The 18,652-nt window shown below is 57.0% G+C and overlaps 4 protein-coding genes across 4 annotated transcripts; 2 read left to right on the forward strand and 2 right to left on the reverse strand.

Annotated features, from left to right (window-relative positions):
• Positions 1-818: 818 nt before the first annotated feature.
• On the reverse strand, positions 819-4,173 carry B0I36DRAFT_73975 (uncharacterized protein). Its single transcript, XM_046163307.1, has 2 exons — positions 1,452-4,173; positions 819-1,387 (listed from the first exon to the last, which is right to left on the reverse strand). Exons 1-2 carry the CDS (start codon positions 3,976-3,978, stop codon positions 1,125-1,127), a joined length of 2,790 nt encoding a protein of 929 aa, XP_046017130.1. The 5' UTR covers positions 3,979-4,173; the 3' UTR covers positions 819-1,124.
• A 4,671-nt stretch (positions 4,174-8,844) lies between these two features.
• Positions 8,845-11,268, forward strand: B0I36DRAFT_315305 (CaaX protease). The gene is made up of 4 exons (XM_046152867.1): positions 8,845-9,321; positions 9,455-9,498; positions 9,776-10,168; positions 10,281-11,268. The coding sequence occupies exons 1-4, from the start codon at positions 9,273-9,275 to the stop codon at positions 10,782-10,784; spliced, it is 990 nt and encodes a 329-aa protein (XP_046017131.1). The 5' UTR covers positions 8,845-9,272; the 3' UTR covers positions 10,785-11,268.
• On the reverse strand, positions 11,172-12,828 carry B0I36DRAFT_283893 (uncharacterized protein). The gene is made up of 2 exons (XM_046151551.1): positions 12,661-12,828; positions 11,172-12,582 (listed from the first exon to the last, which is right to left on the reverse strand). Exons 1-2 carry the CDS (start codon positions 12,699-12,701, stop codon positions 11,340-11,342), a joined length of 1,284 nt encoding a protein of 427 aa, XP_046017132.1. The 5' UTR covers positions 12,702-12,828; the 3' UTR covers positions 11,172-11,339.
• Positions 12,829-13,056: 228 nt separating this feature from the next.
• B0I36DRAFT_420615 (Sec1-like protein) lies at positions 13,057-18,504 on the forward strand (the record flags this gene model as incomplete). Its single annotated transcript, XM_046162166.1, is given in 10 exon segments — positions 13,057-14,515; positions 14,578-15,075; positions 15,982-16,425; positions 16,438-16,818; positions 16,852-16,939; positions 16,961-17,007; positions 17,023-17,182; positions 17,192-17,291; positions 17,307-17,882; positions 18,459-18,504. Coding segments are annotated over 10 exon segments (3,483 nt in total). The 5' UTR covers positions 13,057-13,372.
• Positions 18,505-18,652: the final 148 nt, after the last annotated feature.

Here is an 18,652-nt window from a genome sequence, read left to right on the forward strand (position 1 = left end):
AGAAAACAGCCAGGCTGCTGGGCTAGAGTCCAATGAAAGAGATGAAACGACGTGGACATGAAACACACACATCCATCCACATCGCCACCTACCCACCCACCCACCTGCCCCCATGGCAGGCAGGCAACCAAGCATGGCTTTTGTTTCTTCCTTTTTTTTTTTTTTTTTTTTTTTTTTTTTTTGCGCTTTCCACGTGGCTTCTTTTCCGACACCGCTGGCTGGCTGGCTGGCTGGGGTGGGCAGTAAAACAAGCAGTTTCGCAAAAACGAGAGGGTACCGGTAACAAAAAAGAAAAGGCAACTCTAGACTGCTACCATGTACTTTATGCATGCGCTGCCATAGGGACAAAGAGAGGGCGCCTGCATGTCATGCACGACCAGGCGCAACAGCTTCAGATCTCCAACACAAACCAGCATGCTATTGCTTCTTCCGTTCCACAGCAGGGCGCGAGGAGACGGCGACCCCCCGGAATGCACACGAGGCTGGCGTGAGAATATAGTTCGTATGCTCATTAAATACTAGCTACTAGATATATAGGTGGATGTGTAATGATAGTGAAAGTATTTGGTTTCCATCCTTTGGCGGGGGATATAAAAGCTGTAGTCACGACAACAGCGGCAGTGACTGGGACACATTACGTTGAGCAAGCATTCTGCTTCCTTGTACTTGGCCCCCCCTTCCTTGGAAGGCTGCGAGCATCCTCTTCTTACATTGCGCAATGGACCTCGTGTCCTTCGCTTCTATGATGTACACTGGTGTCCAACTAAGGAAAATGGTGGTGGCAGATGGTTCGTAAATTGTGGCGTGACCAGAAATTGTTCTCTGAGACGAGACATTTCCAAGAAATCAAAGGATATCTATAGTGGCAAGGAAAATAGATGTTGCGCCTGGTGTGGTTGCGTCGTTTCTGCTTCGTGAGGAAAGGACTCTGCGAATAACAAACTCGTTGAGGTCGGACGAGGGTGCGCCAGGACTCGTGGCCTGGAGGCACCCTTTTGCAAAAGTGCAACGCTTGCTAGAAATGAAAATGTGTTGTTGCGAAAAAAAAAATTAATGGTGGATGTTTGTGATTGACTGGCAAGATTTCACCGAGACGTCGTGGTTGTACTGGCCCAATTGTGACCCTACTGGGCCCAACGGTCTTTGACGCCGATAACGACAAGTGCAGCAACGGCGCCGAGGACGAGGATGCCTACAATGCTCATTACGCGGTTCAGGTTGCGCCACCATCTTGCGCTCTGATACTGAGCATCGTCGAAAGCAAAGTGTTGGTCGTCCCGAATCTTCTCCTGGACCGGAGCACCGAGCTCTGTTTGACTGTCGTCGGGGTTCGCACTCTTGAGGTGCACCGCCACTGGCAGAGGCAAGAAGGCACCAATCATCCAGGCTAAGAGTAGTAGGTCAGTAAATATGAGCGTGAAGTTTTGCACACGTTGAGATCATATGCTTACCAAACGGAAGGACGAAGCCAACCACGAAGAGGATGATCTGGATGTTGCGACGCCCCAGTGCACCGCTCTCGGCCGACCAGGCGACGGAGGGTGGCGCCCACGCATTGTACAGAGTCGACCTGCGGTCGACCTTTAGATGTGGCGACCAGATACTCGACGATTTCTTCTTGGGGCGGTATACGCCGCGTGCGTATTGTGGCACCTCGTTGATCTGCATCGAGTCGGACCTGCTGCCACGCCTCTGCGCGTCCCGAACGCGGCGTCGGGGGTTGTAGATGTCATCCTCGTACTCTGGCGATCCGGAGCCTGCGAAGCTGCCTCGGCGGCTGTCCACAAAGGACTGCATGGATGGTTGTGATCTTATTGACGGAGCTGCGAGCCATTTCCTTTCGCCGCTGCCGTAGTACACCCGGGCCCACGCAGGAATGGCGCCCCCTGAGAAGCTGTTTGCACGAGAGCTTGCAGAAGAGTGCAGGTCCCTGTCGGAGCTGCGGCGGGAGATATAGCTGCCGACTCTGGACCACGATGCTTTATGACGAAGCTGCTGGCTGTACTCCAGATCCGCCAATCCGTCGCCGTCCTCGTCATGGTCGCGGATCATCCGGATCACGGGCGAGGGCAAGTATGTCGGACTCGGTCGCTCCAGGTCTAGCCTCGACTGGGTTCCCAGGGATCGCGCTTCGTCAGCAGAGAGTGACATGGATGAGGCACTGAGCATGTTTCTGCTGTGCTGGCTACCACTTCTCTCCGAGAACTGGCTGGCTATCCGCGAACCGTCGCTCCGCTCGTCCTCGGACATGACTGTGGAGAGCTGCGAGCTCCAGTTGTGCGGCTGCGCATCCACGCGCTTGGGGTATTGGATCGTGCCGAACGGGCCCTTCCACGTAATCGCCGATGAAGGCTCTTGGTCGATCGTGTTCAGGTTCTGTTGAGCAAGCGCCAGTGCTGTGTTGTCCTGGCTGATGATGCTGGAAATGGATGAGTATGATGCAGCACGAGGGCGGACCGCTTCACGCGGAATGAATCTGGTGTAATCCTGCGACGACTTCCTCCTGCCGTTTGTGTTCAGTGGTGAGACCTTCAAGCTTTCTTGTGAGTATTCCTCGCGCACAAAGCCTGCCATGCTGTCCACAGAAGGCTGGTGTCGCGGAAATGTGCCGACAGAAGACTGGCGAGAAACGGGCCCGTGGGTGACGAAGTTGCGACTTCCGGGAGTCTCGAGGCTGCTCGACTCAGCATAGGGGGTGTACATCTGAGAGGCCGGCGTGCCTTTGCCATGGACAATGAAGTTCTTGCTGCCTGGAGTATCCAGCACAGATGACCCTCGGGCAGGTGTAAACAGGCCGGAGCCAGGCGTGTTTGTGTTGTGCACAATGAAATTGCGGCTTCCTGGTGTGTCGAGGACATCTGCCCCGCGAGATGGCGATGACGGATACGCTGGCGATGAGAAGCCCAGGATCTGAACATTGGCGTCGCTGGGTGCGGGCGACGGAACAGCGCTGTCAGAATAAGGTACGATGGGCGAGCTCTGGCCAATGACCCTGAGGTTAGAGTTGTCATCCAATGATGACTCGGTGTCATGGGAGCTGAAGGACGCCTTCGCCATGAGGTTCTGATTGTCCGTGGACGTGGCGGTGGATTCGCGGGCCATGGAAGACTCTACATCTTGCTGGTTGCCCGATGTCCCCGCCCTCCTCGAGCTAGGTTCGGGAGTTTGGGGCACTTTGCGGACGCCGCCAGTCATGCGGTAGTTCCAAGGCGAGGAAGTATCTGGTTCTCTAGCAGAAGGTTCGGCTACGGAAGTGCGCGGCGAGACCTGGGGGCTTTCGCTTTCAGGGACTGAAGAGAGAGGCGACGGGGGAGGAATGTCGTGGTGTGAGGCATCGGATGAAAGCTGTCCGTGCGAGCTGACGAGCGAGGACGCAGTCAAAGGCGCCGAGGTGGTGCTAGAGGTGGTGATGGCTGTCTCATTGGAAGGTCTGGCAGCAGATTTGGTGGAGCGGAGGACGACGGAAAAAGTCTTGTCTGGATTGACCTCAATCACGTTGCTCCGGCGCGAACGGCCCAGCATCTGGCCTGAGGGCGAGAGTGGTTGGTGGTCCAGGCTGCTGTATGAGGGCGATGGGGACAGGCTGGGGCTGCGACTGCTGCTGTGTGAGGCTCTCCTGGGAGCAGGGGCCAATAGGGACGTTGTGGTTGCAGCGGCACCCGAGACGGATCCCCGTCGGCCATCTGAAACGCCCCTGGCCGGTGGCCGGGCCAGGGAATAATTGGCTGAGGAAGCAGCTGACGACGGTGCAGACTCGGGCGACGCCGACGAGTCGTAGGGACCGTGCGAGGCGGTACTGTATCTGGACCGTGTAGGAGTCTTGATGGGAGCTCTGAAGTCGTCGTCGTCGTCCTCGATAGGTTTTGGTGGTGAGTAGGGCACGATGCGGATCCCACCCCGGCTAGCCTCGGAGCTGGAGCTTTCGCGCGGTGATGCACCAGCAGGTGCGCGCTGCGAGGAAGTGCTGGTCGATGCCATCGTGTCTGCTGGTTTGGGGCCAAGCCCAGAGTCCGCCGGTTGGGTGATAGTCCCCTGGGTCAGAGTTGTGCTCTATCGGATCAGGGCTTGAGTTGTGGTGGATATTTCCATGTCGCAAGCTGCAAAGTTCAGGGATTGGAGAAGAAGCCGCACTGGGCGCGTGCAGAGAAGGCAGTTGAGACGTGAGAATCCTGGTCTGTTCGTTTCCTCGTGGAGAGCAGAATCGTTTTTCGAGCTTGCGGTAAGATAAAGAAGTGTTTGCTGAGAGTCTTTGCGTGTCGTGTCGTGACGAGTGGGTGGTAGGTAAAGAGTGGCAGGCGCGGTGGCCAAAAAGTGGGAAAAGAGGCTAACAAGAGAGCGTGAAGAAGCGAGGCCGTGGTGATTATATCATTTACAACATGACAAGACAGAGGAAAGCAGCAGTCGACGGAGAGCAGGGAAAGCCCAGCGGGCAGACTCGACTAGCAAGCGCTATTCCAACGACGCCGAAATGATGTGATGCCGGGAGAGGAGGGAAGAGAGGTGGTCGAGTGCGCGCTGGCGGGAAGGCCGCTCAGATGGGGCCCGCGGCCGCATAAGAGGGCTCAAGATGACAGCACTTGCACCGCCGCGCGCAGTGCAAGAGCACCAGCAGCGACCCAGGGACATGGTGGGGGCTGGCCGTGGCCGATACGCTAAGCAGTGGGTTACGGGGGCAAGCCCGTGCTAGCGCGGGCGTGCCTGGACGGTAAGGGTGAAGCGAGCACGACAGGGCTTGCTCAGACCAGGCCCGCCCACCAACCGGCCTGGGGGGAGGTCAAGCCAAGGCAGGCAGGCAGGCAGGCAGGCTGGAATTCGACCATGGCGGATGATGGATCGTGAGCCTCTCGATGGTCGAGCGCCTACAGGGGCTCGCCGCGACGGCCGGATCGACGACGGCCAGTCGGATGTGCCTGATGGTCGTCAAGACTGGTGGCCACATAAGGGTACATGGCTGGGCAGGAGACTGTAGCCCTCTTGATTTTCTCTGGTGACGATACCCTGAGCCCCTAGGAGGCGATCACTGACAGCTGTGTCTTGTCCCAAGATGTTCTCCCGCGCTGGACAAGTCCCTGCCGCGCATCCCGGCTGAACAGGAGGCAGCTGCTGCAGGTGCAAATTGGCCTGTCTGCAGTGGCTTTCCAGGAACTCGAATCAGAGAGCCTCCCGGAGCCCTTTACCCTGCACTAGTTAGAACGTGCAGCAGGCCGCCGAGCCCTCGAGAGCCTGTGGCTCCACTGGCCCTGGATGCTCCCGCCCGCAAGCCGGGGTCCTGCGCGACGACTCGACCTGGTGCTGATCTTCTGCGGTGAAGACGATCATGTAGCAATGGGCTCTCTTGTCGGAGCCGTTGGGTCCAGAGCAAGGCCGGGTCACGCCAGTGCAGCAAGCACGCCGGGAGACAGGAGCTCGCAACCTGTGAGCGTGCAGCCATGCCGGCCTGCGCACTGCAGCACTGCACCTCAGCAAGCGCGGACGTCGTCGTCAAACTCGCTTGGTGATGCAGCGACATGACCCGCTGGAGGCAGCGCGCCGGCGCAATGCAAGACGCCTTTGGTGTGCGGGAGGAGCACGCGACGGCGCGCAGACGACTGGCCCACGTTGCCCGGCTTAGGCGCAGACAATGGCAACAATGGGCAACAATTGCAAAGAATGTGTGGGCAGAGTAGCGTGCTGCAGCCTGCAGGGGCCTTTGATGAGCACCTCGCTGCGGAATTCAATCTGCACAAGTACACGTCTACCTACTTCCACTCCGGCACCACGCATGTCTTGACAGGCTCGACTTCCAGCTTCCTACCCACCCTACGTAGCGCCATCTCAAACGCCGCTTCACCCCTACAAAAGAAAAACGGCTATAGACCCCTGGGCGGCTCTGGCTCAACCCCCAGAAAGAACCAAGGTTTACCACCCCGGCCGCGATCGTGGCCATCCCGGTCCAGGAGGAGGCGGAGCATCTCAGCCCAGCCCTGGTACCGCGCGTGTCAGCCTTCTGGTTGATCAGTCCTCATTACACCATTCTCATGCTGCTCACCCGCGGCGGTCCTTTGCGAAATGGCAAGGTAACGTCGCTATCTCTGAGAAGCTGAGCGAGCAGCGTCATTGTGCCGTCCTGTCATCGCGCAAGACATCAGAAGGCAGCCTGGCATGCCGCCCGCTGCCCGCTGCCCGCTGCACGACTTGGCCAGACGCCCTGGTGCTCATAATTAAACCACTGCAGGTCCTCCTGCACGTTGCTAGCCCACGACTCCACTAGATGCCAATACGGCGAGTAATCCTCACACCGCCATGCAGCCTCTCGTGTCCAGCGGACACCGACGTTTCGATCTCCAATGCAGTGCAGTGCAGCGCAGTGCAGGCCTGGCAAAACCAAACACACTGTGTCTGTGTGGGTGCATCGACGAGCTGCTTTCCTGTCACTTGCCTGTTTTGATAAAGCGGCCCTTGCCAGGTCCGCCAGTCTTATGTCTTGACTGATGTACAAAGTCTCGTCACTACAAGAACATCTGAACTCAAGTCTAGACACATAAGCACCAACTTCAGCCACGGACGGTTCAGTAGACACAGCGCCAAATTAACCACCGGGTGCTCACGGTAGCATCTACCATAGTAAAGGCAGTCGACAATATCAATTCATAGTATGGTTCGTTGGCAGTTGCTCTGTGCAACAACGGCCACGCACGTACGCACGCACGCACGCACAAGCCATTGGGTATGAAAAGGAACAGCGCCAAAACGTCATTCCTGACGCGTGCGCACCGTGGCTCTGTCACGAGAGACAGAACCTGAACTCCAACGCTGCGCAGACCTTCGTCTTGTGATTGACGGCCCTAACACCAAACGACTCTGCAACTGTCATGATCTTGTGATTGATCTGTCCGCCCGAGTATGTACGCACATATATCAATCATAGCAGCCGCGGGCTAATTCGGAGGCACGTTTTTGACACTTGGTCCCAGCGCACGATCTGTCCCCATCGTACCCATTATGATCACAATAAAGTGGCCGACCCTGGTATGAACGATGTGCCCTCACAATATCACGAGCCACGTTTTGGCGAACCACACACCAACGGGTGGTTCGGAGAGCGCGCGTTCACAAGCACAGCAGGCCGGCCCACTCACGATTGGATGACAGGGGTCCTCCCCGGTTCCGAAGCCGCGCATGAATTCGGCTAGCGGCTAGGGACACATGGGTCACTTGGATAATTTGGGACGACAGACAACCACTGCCAGCCAAGGTCCGTCATGCATAAAATCACAATTCCATTGTCTGCAGGTCAACCTTGGAGGACTCTGGGCGCGTGTGGCGTTCAGACAGCAAAGGCATGTGTCTGACTTTTTGCATCTCGCATTCCTGATTTCGTGAGCTGCGGCCCACTTCAGGTCATGGCGACAAGTCTATCCTCGCAATAGGCCGTAGCGTTACTGATGTTACACGTAGGCCCGCCAGCTTCGTGCTAACTGACGATGGGCGGCTAGACAAACCGTGGGTATGAGGCGCGCAATGTCTTCCTGCCTGCTTGCCTGCCAGCCAGCCTGCAGGCTTTCCGCACGTCAAGGTTTGAGTCGTGCGACGTCAACTGTTGGCTTCTGCATAGTACAGCGCTTCCTGCGACAAATGTGCTGCAGACATTGAGGACAGTCCAGGAATTCAAGACTGGTCCCTGGGGTCGCATCAGGCCGGGCTGCTGGCCATTGTCGCGTCGGATGGCCTTCTGGAACCGCCAGAGTATGTGGGTTGACGCCAATCCACACACCGAGACACACGCGGTGACTATTTTTTGTCTGTCTCGATCAGAACTCGTGGTCTCACCTCAATCCTGCTCCAGAACCCTTCGTTGCCATTGTTATTGTTTACAAACGTCATCATTTGTTTACTTTCTGAGTCAAAAGACAGAAAAAAGACCCTTGCTTGCAGCGAACCTTGACCAAAAAAAAAGCATTTCTGCGAGCGGCCGTGGCGTTCCGTAGGCGCATCTTCTGCAGCTCACTCCCAAGGCCGGAGGAATGCTAAGGGCAACTTCGGAGCCAGTTCTGCACGCAAGTGGTGGTGTCCTGCCGGGGTGACGTCCACTTGTGGCGCTCGTCTCCCTCCTGGGCCGTTCCACAGCTTCCAAGGTTGTAAGAAGCTGGCTGTACTCTACGGGCATCATCCAGGCTCGTGGCCCGTGATCTCCTGCGGTCAGTCAGGTGGAAGAAGAGCCATAATACCGGCAGTCATGCTGGCGGGGGTACGACAGCGTTGAGCAAAGATGTCACCAAACGGACGGCAAGTCCGCTAGCCTGGAGCCAAGGTCGCAGGGCAGACCTTGCCTCTTGCCTCTTGCAGGTGGGAGCCGCAAACCCCACGATTGGGGGGGCCTGAGCGCATGCGCACAACGCACGGGATGAGCACAGAGGAAAGAGGGCTTCTAGAAGCTAGCCAGATGACGGGTGTGTTTGCTATGCGGACGGGGCGTTGCGGGCAGTTCGGGTTCGTCCGATGTAGCACGGACTGGCCGTGCTTTGCATCGCGGCAGTTGCTCTTGTCGGCGTTTTGGGGGAGGCTTGTTTTGTCTATGCCTGTTGATTGCGCTGGGTTCTTTGTCGGCCTGATGGACAGTCAAGATGGCCACGGGTTGGCGGGAAAAGGATCACCACGGCTCCAGATCCAGGGCAAGCTTCCGTTCCAGACAAGAAGCTCCCGCGTGCAGATCGGAAGGTGCGCTGCACTCCAGGGCGAGCAGGGCATCGCAGACCATGCGCTGATTGGCTCGAGCTCCCTTGATTCGCACGAGCCGCCCACACCTCGGCGGCCAGGTGTCGACCCTGACCTGACCTGACCTCCGAGTTGCGGCCCCAACGACGACCAAGCTTCACTCGTGCGCTCCTCTGTCCAGGGATCCTCAGCCAGCAGCAGCCTGTCGAACGTGTGGTCTCCTGTTGCCCGCTGCTGCCGACCACTGCTCCAGGTCCTTCAAGCTTCCTCGGCTAGCAAGCGGCCCAAGCTGCTCAGCAGCATCTTCGTGACACAGCGGTTGCCCCATTGCATCATCACCACGGCCCTTGACAGCAATATTGAGCGTCAAGAGTCAACCCGGCCCCATCCAGCCAAACCACCGGCCAGTACAGGCCACAATCTCCTAGGCGAGCGGACTCCGATTGAATCCGTTTCCCCTTCTTTCATCACACCTCGTTGCCCACCCGGCGGACACTCAGTCCGTCCGTCTGCCACGGCCATCCCGAACAGAGCGTGCGGATCCCGGCACGGCCGCCCACCACCTCGGCACCGCAATCATGCCTTCAATCACGGGCTTCCTGCGCGAGTACTTTGATACGAAGAAACGTGAGTCTATGCTTCCGCTTATTTCATATGGGCCATTTTTCGTCTGGGTTCCGCAAACCCACGGTCTAGTGTGCCGTCAATGATTGCCTTCTCTTGGTTGGAAACACTGTGGCTGACTCAAGTCGACGGGTAGCGAAACCCCCGCCCTTGACTACTACTGCTGCTGCCGGCTTGTTGGTGAGTGTCTCCATATGAAACAACCGGACCTCTGGACTGAGCAAAGTCCACACGAGGCCATGGGTAATGACACAAGGCGATAATGGTGAGCCATGTGGCCAGTATCATGAGGCTTGTTGTGGTTATCCGGAGCGCTCCATTCTGCTTGGCGAGGTTCCTCGTCTCGCAAAGCACGAATGTTCAGACAGCATCTCCCTTGACAGCATGCGGAGGCCATCTGACTAGACTATCTATAAGCGAGGAATCATGGTGTCGGTCTCTGACCATATTGTAATAGGCCCTCTACACCGTATTCTACGTGGCACCATTCTACCTCTCCAGCAGGACCAGGCCGTCACGAACGCTCTCGCGCGATGCTCCCTCGGTGATCAAGGCCCGTATAACCTCCGTAACCTTGACCTGCATTTTCTGCAGCATTTCGACCTTCTTCATCCTCACGTCACCGCACGGCAATGGGCAAGTCGTCAGTACCAAGGAGGCCTTGCACTCGATGGGCTGGTGGCCCGTAGGACTCGCTGAGGCGGCCAGGTGCCTGCTTCTGACGGCGATCCTGTTCGCGGGCCCTCTCTACGAGTCGCTTATTGTCCAGAGCGGCTGGCGGGACTGGATTGCATTGCGCCCAGTTCATGAGCTCTTTCAGGAGTGGACGACGTGGAGAAACATTGTTGCTGTAAGTATCGAGCCCGGGATCCTTCCCAGCTATCAACGACCAGCCCGCCACGTCTGATCCGCCCATGCACAATGCCGCCATGACAAAGTATACTGAAATTCTCAACTTATAGGGCCCGCTCACAGAAGAAGTGCTTTTCCGCTCGGCCGCTGTACCCTTGATGCTCCTTGCCCAGACCCCCGTTAAAACAACAATTTTTCTATCCCCCATCATCTTTGGCCTCGCGCACTTCCACCACTTCTACGAATTCCGCGTATCCAATCCGGGCGCCTCCGTAGCACAGGGCCTGATCCGCTCGTGCATCCAGCTTACCTACACCACGGCATTCGGCGCATATGCGACGTTTCTGCTTCTCCGCACGGGCTCCCTGCTCGCCATCTTTGTGGTGCATGCATTTTGCAACTGCATGGGCTTCCCGCGATTCTGGGGCCGCTTGGACAGCGGGGACGTTGGCGATGAGGACTCAGGCGGCAAGCCACTGCCTCCCCCGAAGAAGCTGCACGCCATGTGGTCGGTGGTGTACTACGTCCTGCTCATACTCGGCGCCGTGGGGTTTTGGAAGTATCTGGGCCTGCTGACCAAAAGTGCGGGCGAGCTTGTTCCCATCGATGTCTGAGGGCGGACCACTCCGTGTTGATGAAGTGACACTGGCAGGCCTGGCTGTGCAGAGCTTGGCCAAGGGGCAAGAGGACGGGGCAGGGAAGAGAGGCGGTGCCCGAGTTAATTCTGATGGGCCTTTGGGGCTCGGTAAGGCCGGACTAGGCTGGGGATAAGAAGGGCGGAGGGGTTGGTATTCATGGTTGGCATTGCCAGCGACATCTACCCTTGCAGCGAGACACGACACGCAATTCTCTGCGACCTCGTCTGCCCGCATTGACTATCCGCTTTTCAACGCACATGACAAAGCAAACTTCAAAGTAAGCTACTTAAATATCCATGCCTCTGTGTCTATCATGTCCATGTTGCACGTTCTTCCGGTTGCGAGATTGTGAGTTATGAGCAAGGGCGCATTGGTTTGATTAGTAGTACAAGGAGCTCGCAAAAGTCTCTCTCTCTCTCTCTCTCTATATATATATATATATATAAACTGTATTCGTACACACATGGTCATCATCATACATGCTCCTGGCAGATCATCTCGTGCGGCACTAATTTGTCGCCGCCATCATCATTACGTCCCCAAGTAACTTCCCGGCATGCTATACTCGCCAGTGCTCGAGGCGTCGCCCCCCCTGGTCCTGCGATAGCGCAGGTGGTCGCTTGCCGCGCGGGCTGACGACTCGGCGTGGACTTCCTTCCACGACGCAGTCTCGTCTCTCAGGTCCCTGGCCGTCTCTCGCGACTTGCCTTTGCCCATGTTCGTGCTGCCCGCGGCACTCGCGCTGGCGCTGCCTGCCGCGCTAGCTGCGTCCAGGGGATCTTCACCGCCGCGCGTGTTCTTCTTCCTGGGCCACAGGCTTGGCAGTGCAATCTCCTGAAACCGCGGCTCTACGGCGCGCTCGTCAAACCACCGGTGTAGCCTCGCCTCGACAATCTGCGCAATCTTGGGCACGTCTTGCAGCCTGGATCTGCTGCCAACCAGACTGCGTATCGAGAACTCGAGGCGGTAGTCGTCGAGAAAGTAGAACCGCATCATCGTGGGTGTCGACTGGGAAGGGTTTGACGGGATGAAGGATATGCTCAACGTGCCGCTGAAGCGCACGATGCTTACGGCGAGGGCAACGGGGAGCACGGCGGTTAGGCGCTTTGGGTAGTTTAGCAGCAGCTTGGTTTCGATTGCGAGGGTGATCATGTCACTCAGGTCCACGTCCATTCGCGCCTGCAGCCGCGTTCCCTCGCCCATGGGTTGCGAACTCTTGGCGTGGAACTCGTGCTCGTCAAGGCCGATGCCATCCTCGTCGACGGGTATGACGCGACAGTTACTGAGGATGGGGAAGTCCTCGCCGAGCGTCAGCTCCGTCACCTTGATCTCGTCGAGGAAGTCAGGCCTTGCGCCGTTGTTGAGCGCCTTGTTCAGCGAGTTGAGAATTGCGTCGTCGTGTTGGGCATCGCTGCGCGCCTGCGCGATGGTCTGTGCTATGAGGACGTTGAACCAGTCGAGCGATTCTGGCTGGTGGCTGTCGACATTGTAGTACGTCTTGTTCAAAATGGAGCCGATCGTGAGCGCAGGCGGGTTTCGTAGGACTGTCGACTTCTTTCTGTTCAGGGTTTGCTGCGGCTGTCGTAGATTGGGCGTTCGCAAGGTGAGAAGGGATTCCTTATGAGCCAGTGTTCGGGAGCGTCGCTCTGATGCGCGGGCAGCGGCTGTGACCTCGGCAGAGGGAGGGTCTCCAAAGATGAAGAACTTGATAAATGCAGCAATGAGCAGCACCACGGAGATCTGGCCGACGATCAAACCCTGCGTGAATGACAGCCTGTGGCGGCAGCAGACAAGTTAGCCATGATGTCCAGAACGACTGGCGGAAGGGAGACACGAGGAGTGGGAGGCTCACGCTGGCTCCCGAGTGGCCGAGCACATGTCCGAGGCGGCCATTGTGGTGGTGGTGTCGCCGCTGAGCGTGGCGACGGAGTCCCAGGATTGTCACCTCGACATTGAAACTCTCTGTTCCATCGGCACGGATTGGGGGTGGGTGTGTATCCTGCCAAGCGACGAGTTGAGTGTGCCTAGGTGGGGGAAGGTTCAGAAGCTCGTTCAAGACATGTGGAAAGTGCGTCACGCTCAGCACTGGAGTGCACAGCAGCAGCAGGGATGTCTTATCTAATCGAAATGGCTCAAGAGTACCCAGTACTTTGTCCTTGCATTGTCCAACACGAGCGCTCGCAGGTAGTGGCGACATGCACCTTTCACCACCCCCCAAGCTCCAACCCCTTGTCGCGGAGTTACGAGTGACGGCACACCTCCATGCGCCAGGTGGACACCACGTTCGGGAAGCACCAACGCAATTACTGGCTGCGTTACACTCCTCTCACCTCCAGATGCGAGAGCTCAAGCCACCATCTCGCAAGTCACTCGATTTCCGGCGACCGTGCCTACTCGGCTGGCTCCTGTGATACCCTGCCAGTCCAGCTCGAATTGCATTCTACGGGCCAGCTTTGGTGCGAGGGTAGAGGCGCAACAACAGTCGTCAGCTTCCAGCACGTGGATCATCACGCCCCAACACCGACGCGGCGCATAAGTCTTGCTCCAAACGCAGCAAGCCCACCATGGACGTGGTCCAGGCCGTCTCCGGCTACATCACCAAGATGGTGTCGGCCGGAGACAGCGCTGCAGCTGGGAGTTCATCGGCCAAAATGAAGCTGCTGCTGCTTGACAAGGACACAGTTCCCATTGTGTCAGCCTCAGTGACACAGTCGACGTTGCTGAGCCACGAAGTGTACCTCACAGACCGTCTGGACAACCCAAACCGGGAGAAGATGAGGCATCTGCGCTGCCTCTGTTTCGTGCGCCCCTCCCCGGACTCTATCCAGCTGCTCATCGATGAGCTCAGAGACCCCAAGTACGGCGAGTACTATCTGTATTTCAGCAACGTGGTGAAGAAGTCGTCCCTGGAGCGGCTGGCCGAGGCGGACGACCACGAGGTGGTCAAGATTGTGCAAGAGCATTTTGCCGATTTCAACGTCATTAACCCGGACCTCTTCTCACTCAACTTCACACTTCCCCAACAGCGCGTATGGAGCGGCACACCAGACATGTGGAACAGTGATTCACTGCAACGGTCGACAGAGGGAATCCTGGCTGTGCTGTTGGCCCTCAAGAAGAGGCCTCTGATTCGGTACGAGAAGAACAGCCTGCTGGCAAAGAAGCTAGCTACCGAAGTGCGATACCACATGACACAAGAAGAACAATTGTTCGATTTCCGCAAGGTCGACACGCCCCCATTACTACTCATCTTAGACAGGAGAGAGGACCCAGCAACGCCATTGCTTAATCAGTGGACATATCAGGCGATGGTCCATCAGCTTCTCGGGGTACGGAATGGTCGAGTGGACCTCAGCGATGTGCCAGACATTCGAGATGAGCTCAAGGAGATAGTCTTGTCCCAAGACCAGGATCCGTTCTTCAAGAAGAACATGTATATGAACTTTGGCGACCTCGGTGGCAACATCAAAGACTACGTCGAGCAGTACCAGTCCAAGACAAAGAACAATGCCAACATTGAGTCCATCACCGACATGAAGCGCTTTATCGAGGAGTACCCTGAATTCCGAAAACTATCGGGCAATGTCAGCAAGCATGTTACGTTGGTTTCAGAGCTGAGTCGGCGCGTGGGCGATGAGAACTTGCTGGAAGTGAGCGAGCTTGAGCAAAGTCTTGCCTGCAACGACAACCATTCAGCTGACCTGAAGGTATGTTATCCCGAAGCCGTAGAAGGTCGAAGGCCTACTTGGCACTAACAAGCATGGTCCAGAATGTGCAAAGAATGATTCAGTTACCAAACGTCACACCCGAGAACAAAGTTGGGTTGGTCGCGTTATATGCACTCCGCTACGAGAAGCATCCATCGAATTCCCTGGCTATGCTTGTCGACCTCCTAGGTGCTGCCGGAGGCGTCCCTGCAAGACAAGCGGACCTTGTCGCGAAGCTGTCCTTCTACCACAGCTCACTACAACAGTCACAAGCCGCCGGAGGAATCGCGGACATCTTTGAATCTGGCGGCATCTTCTCAGGAGCACGGGCGATCAAGGGGCTGAAGGGTGTCGAAAATGTCTACACACAACATTCGCCACTTCTGGAGACGACTCTTCAGAATTTGATCAAAGGCCGGCTGAGAGACCAGCAATATCCGTTTGTGGAGGGAGGTGGCACAACAAGAGACAAACCCCAGGATATTGTGGTGTTCATTATTGGCGGCGCAACGTACGAGGAGGCTAAGACGGTAGCGGCGCTGAATGCCAACTCGCCGGGCGTGCGTGTAGTTCTGGGCGGCACAACGATACACAACGCCTCGACATTCTTGGAGGAAGTGGAGGATGCCGTGTCGGGCTGGCCTGAACCACCGCCCACGACTGTGGCAGGGCGGCTGAGGAAGGAGATTGGCAGGAGGTAGTTGACTAATACCAATTGCAAGTGTTGCAGTCAAGTCATTTGTACTACAGAAAGTGACGCCTTTTTCGTCAGCAGCTGGTTCGAGATGGCTGGCCCTCTAAGCGAATCTCCAGTATTGTTGTCTTCATCCTGCCAACTCTAAATACGAAGTACTAGTTCGTCATTAGCAAAGAGTCAAGAGGGAAGTCGTCCAGTTCGGCAGCACGCCTTTTTGGCAATTCGAATGGCATATCCAAGAGTGTGCACTCTTTTCCTCCCTAGAATTATTTCACTATAACAAGACTTCCAAATCACGTTGCCCCCAGGTCGATTAACCCAAGAGCCGAGGAGTCCTTGAGTCTTTCAACCTCCTGGGTTGACTTTGGTAACCAACCAAACAGAATTACCTCTTTGAGTAGAGTCTCCAGCACACCGCCTGCCTTTTCCCTGTTGACCCACTTGCGCGGGACCCCCAGAGCCCCAAATATTATTCACGATCTTTGGCAGTATCTAAAGATTACCACCTTCCCGACTCCAGGGACAGCGCCTGCACGAGGAAAGACAAACGACCAGAGCCGCGCAAAGTCTGCGAAGGGTCACAGGACGTCCGCCGCCACAATGAGGAGGACGTGGGCGCTCCGCGGCGCCATTAGGCCTACCCTAATCATCCGGAGACATCCCACACCATTTGCCTCTCGCAACCCTCGAACTTTCGCCACTGTCAACCTCGATACAAGGTATGTGCTGGCCTCCTGCACCACGAACCTTTGCCCTTCGCGCAACACAGCTGAAGCTCATGCGTCATAGACCATTCGATGTCATTGTGGTTGGCGGCGGCCACGCCGGCACCGAGGCCTGCGCAGCGGCTGCGCGATCCGGAGCCCGAACAGCTCTCATCACCCCCAAGATCGACAACCTCGGCGTGTGCTCATGTAACCCCAGCTTCGGCGGCATCGGCAAGGGGACAATACTACGGGAGATTGACGCCCTCGACGGTGTCGCTGGGCGGATAATCGACAAGGCTGGCGTGCAGTTCCGGGTACTCAACCGTAGAAAGGGCCCCGCGGTGTGGGGTCCCAGAGCGCAGATCGACCGCGCACTATACAACAAGCACATGCGCGAGGAGCTGCAAACGTATCCGAACCTGTCGATATTGACAGGTAGCGTATCAGATATCGTGTTGGGAGAAGATGCAGATGCGACGGGGCAACCACGAAGCAAGATCACAGGCGTACGGCTTGAGTCCGGCGAAATAATACCCACGACACAGGTCATCATCACGACAGGGACTTTTTTGAGTGCTGAAATCCATCTTGGCCTGGAGACGTGGCCGGCAGGGAGGATGGGCGAGCAGGCCACGTACGGCTTGAGCAAGTCTTTGAAAGATGCAGGATTCAAGCTTGGGAGGCTGAAAACAGGAACGCCGCCACGACTGCACAAGCGCAGCATAAATTTCGACATACTCGAGAAGCAGCCGGGTGATGACCCGCCTATGCCCTTTAGCTATCTCAACAGCGCCGTGTCCGTGCAGGAGCAGCTGAATTGCTGGGCGACGTACACAAACGACAAGACCCACGACGTGGTCCGCGAGAACCTGGACAAGACGATACATATTCGCGAGACTGTAAAAGGACCGCGGTACTGTCCGTCACTAGAGTCCAAGATTATCCGCTTTGGCGACAAAGACAGGCACATTGTCTGGCTCGAGCCAGAGGGCTTCGATAGCGACCTCATCTATCCGAACGGTCTCTCGATGACGATACCAGCGGAGGCACAGGAGCAGCTGCTGCGGACTATCCCTGGCTTGGAGAATGTCGAGATGACCCAGGCTGGATATGGCGTTGAGTACGACTATGTCGACCCTCGCAGTCTCAAGGCCTCGCTCGAGACAAAAGCAATTTCGGGGCTGTACTTGGCTGGCCAGATCAATGGCACTACGGGCTACGAAGAAGCAGCCGGACAGGGTATCATTGCGGGTATCAACGCGGGTCGGGCAGCCCAGAACCAGGGGCCGATCCCAATCACGAGAGCAGACGGGTATATTGGCATCATGATCGACGACCTCATCACCAAGGGCGTCTCGGAGCCATACCGGATGTTTACTTCGCGCAGCGAGTACCGCATGTCGGCGCGCGCGGACAATGCGGACCTGCGACTGACGGCCAAAGGGCGTGAGCACGGCGTCGTGACGGACAGGCGGTGGACCAAGTTCACCGACGACAAGCAGCAGATGGACGACCTGCTGCGAATCCTCGACGACTTCCAGCTCAGCACGAAGGCGTGGATCAACGCGGGCTTCTCGCCTAGCATGGACCCGAAGCCTCGCTCGGCGTCAGACATCCTGCGGGTCCCGCATGTCAAGATGTCCGAGCTCGCGGCCAGCGGCCTGCTGCCGCAGATCAGCACCTTCCCGGAGTCGATCCGGGAGCGCGTGGCCATCGAGGCCGTCTACGCGCCCTACGTGGACAAGCAGGCCCACGAGCAGGCGCTGTTCCTCAAGGACGAGAAGCTCCGCCTGTCGACGGACCTCGACTACAGCCAGGTGTTTGGGCTCAGCATGCACGAGCGCAGCGTGCTCGAGGCCACGCGGCCCGAGAGCATCGGGCAGGCGCGCCGTATCGAGGGCATGACCCCTGCGGGCTGCCTGCGGCTGCTGAGCCACGTGAACCGGGAGCGCGGGGCCGTCCGGTCGGCCCGGGAGAGGCAGGAGCGCGCGCGCAGGCTCGAGGAGATGGTCGCGCCGCTGGGCGGGGAGGTTGACACTCTCGACGCGGAGGCGCGGACGAGGGATCTGTAAGAAGAACGCGCGAGCGCGTGCGCGTATAGCCTCAGAGACGGCGTTATGGTAATTGTATGATATCTGTATGTGTAGGTATGTGTAACGAAGAAAACGTAAAGACGATAGAGCCGGCGCTGGGGTTTATCTCTCTCTTTCTCTCTGCAAATGGTTCATGCCGATGTAAAAAGAGCATTGGGAGCAGAAAGGAACATCAAGGAGGCATTATAGAATCATTTTCGAGCAGAGTCAGGCAATCACGTTGGCAGACAATATTCTCCATTCGTCAACCACAACTAATAGAGGTTCATGTTCTGGCAAAGACGCAGGCAGGATGCACCGTCTCACCAGACCTTTTCGCAGTGGCATCGCATAACACTTGCTAGCCCATCTCTCGAAATCTCACTATTTGAAGAGCCACGGCCTGTAAATTAGAAACTCTCAACTGGTGTGACGGTGTTTGACTTCTACAACAGGCGGTCGCACAGTCCCAACGATGAGGATTTGGGGGATAATAAGGGTCTGGCGTACTAGACCGTGCCAGCCATTTGATTTACCCCGGGGGCCTTGGCACATATTGGGTGTGGTGGTGGATGTTGTAGGATTCATGGAGGTACTGCCTGCTGCATGCCTGTGGCAGGCCTACTACTGGTGCTGATCTGGCTTGACTGTATAATCGTAG

The sequence above is a fragment of the Microdochium trichocladiopsis genome (assembly GCF_020744255.1).
Source record: "Microdochium trichocladiopsis strain MPI-CAGE-CH-0230 chromosome Unknown B0I36scaffold_2, whole genome shotgun sequence".
In the NCBI taxonomy this organism is placed as follows: Eukaryota; Fungi; Ascomycota; class Sordariomycetes; order Xylariales; family Microdochiaceae; genus Microdochium; species Microdochium trichocladiopsis.

What these genes read in the sequence shown, in the direction of transcription:
- B0I36DRAFT_73975 (XM_046163307.1), bottom strand. Translation starts at nt 3,978, where the DNA reads ATGGCATCGACCAGCACTTCCTCGCAGCGCGCACCTGCTGGTGCATCA. An exon ending in TGGCTTCGTCCTTCCGTTTG is followed by an intron (nt 1,388 to 1,451) that starts GTAAGCATATGA and finishes TACTACTCTTAG; the next exon opens with CCTGGATGATTGGTGCCTTC.
- B0I36DRAFT_315305 (XM_046152867.1), top strand. Translation starts at nt 9,273, where the DNA reads ATGCCTTCAATCACGGGCTTCCTGCGCGAGTACTTTGATACGAAGAAA. An exon ending in GTACTTTGATACGAAGAAAC is followed by an intron (nt 9,322 to 9,454) that starts GTGAGTCTATGC and finishes GTCGACGGGTAG; the next exon opens with CGAAACCCCCGCCCTTGACT. An exon ending in CGTGGAGAAACATTGTTGCT is followed by an intron (nt 10,169 to 10,280) that starts GTAAGTATCGAG and finishes CTCAACTTATAG; the next exon opens with GGCCCGCTCACAGAAGAAGT.
- B0I36DRAFT_283893 (XM_046151551.1), bottom strand. Translation starts at nt 12,701, where the DNA reads ATGGCCGCCTCGGACATGTGCTCGGCCACTCGGGAGCCAGC. An exon ending in TCGGCCACTCGGGAGCCAGC is followed by an intron (nt 12,583 to 12,660) that starts GTGAGCCTCCCA and finishes CTGCCGCCACAG; the next exon opens with GCTGTCATTCACGCAGGGTT.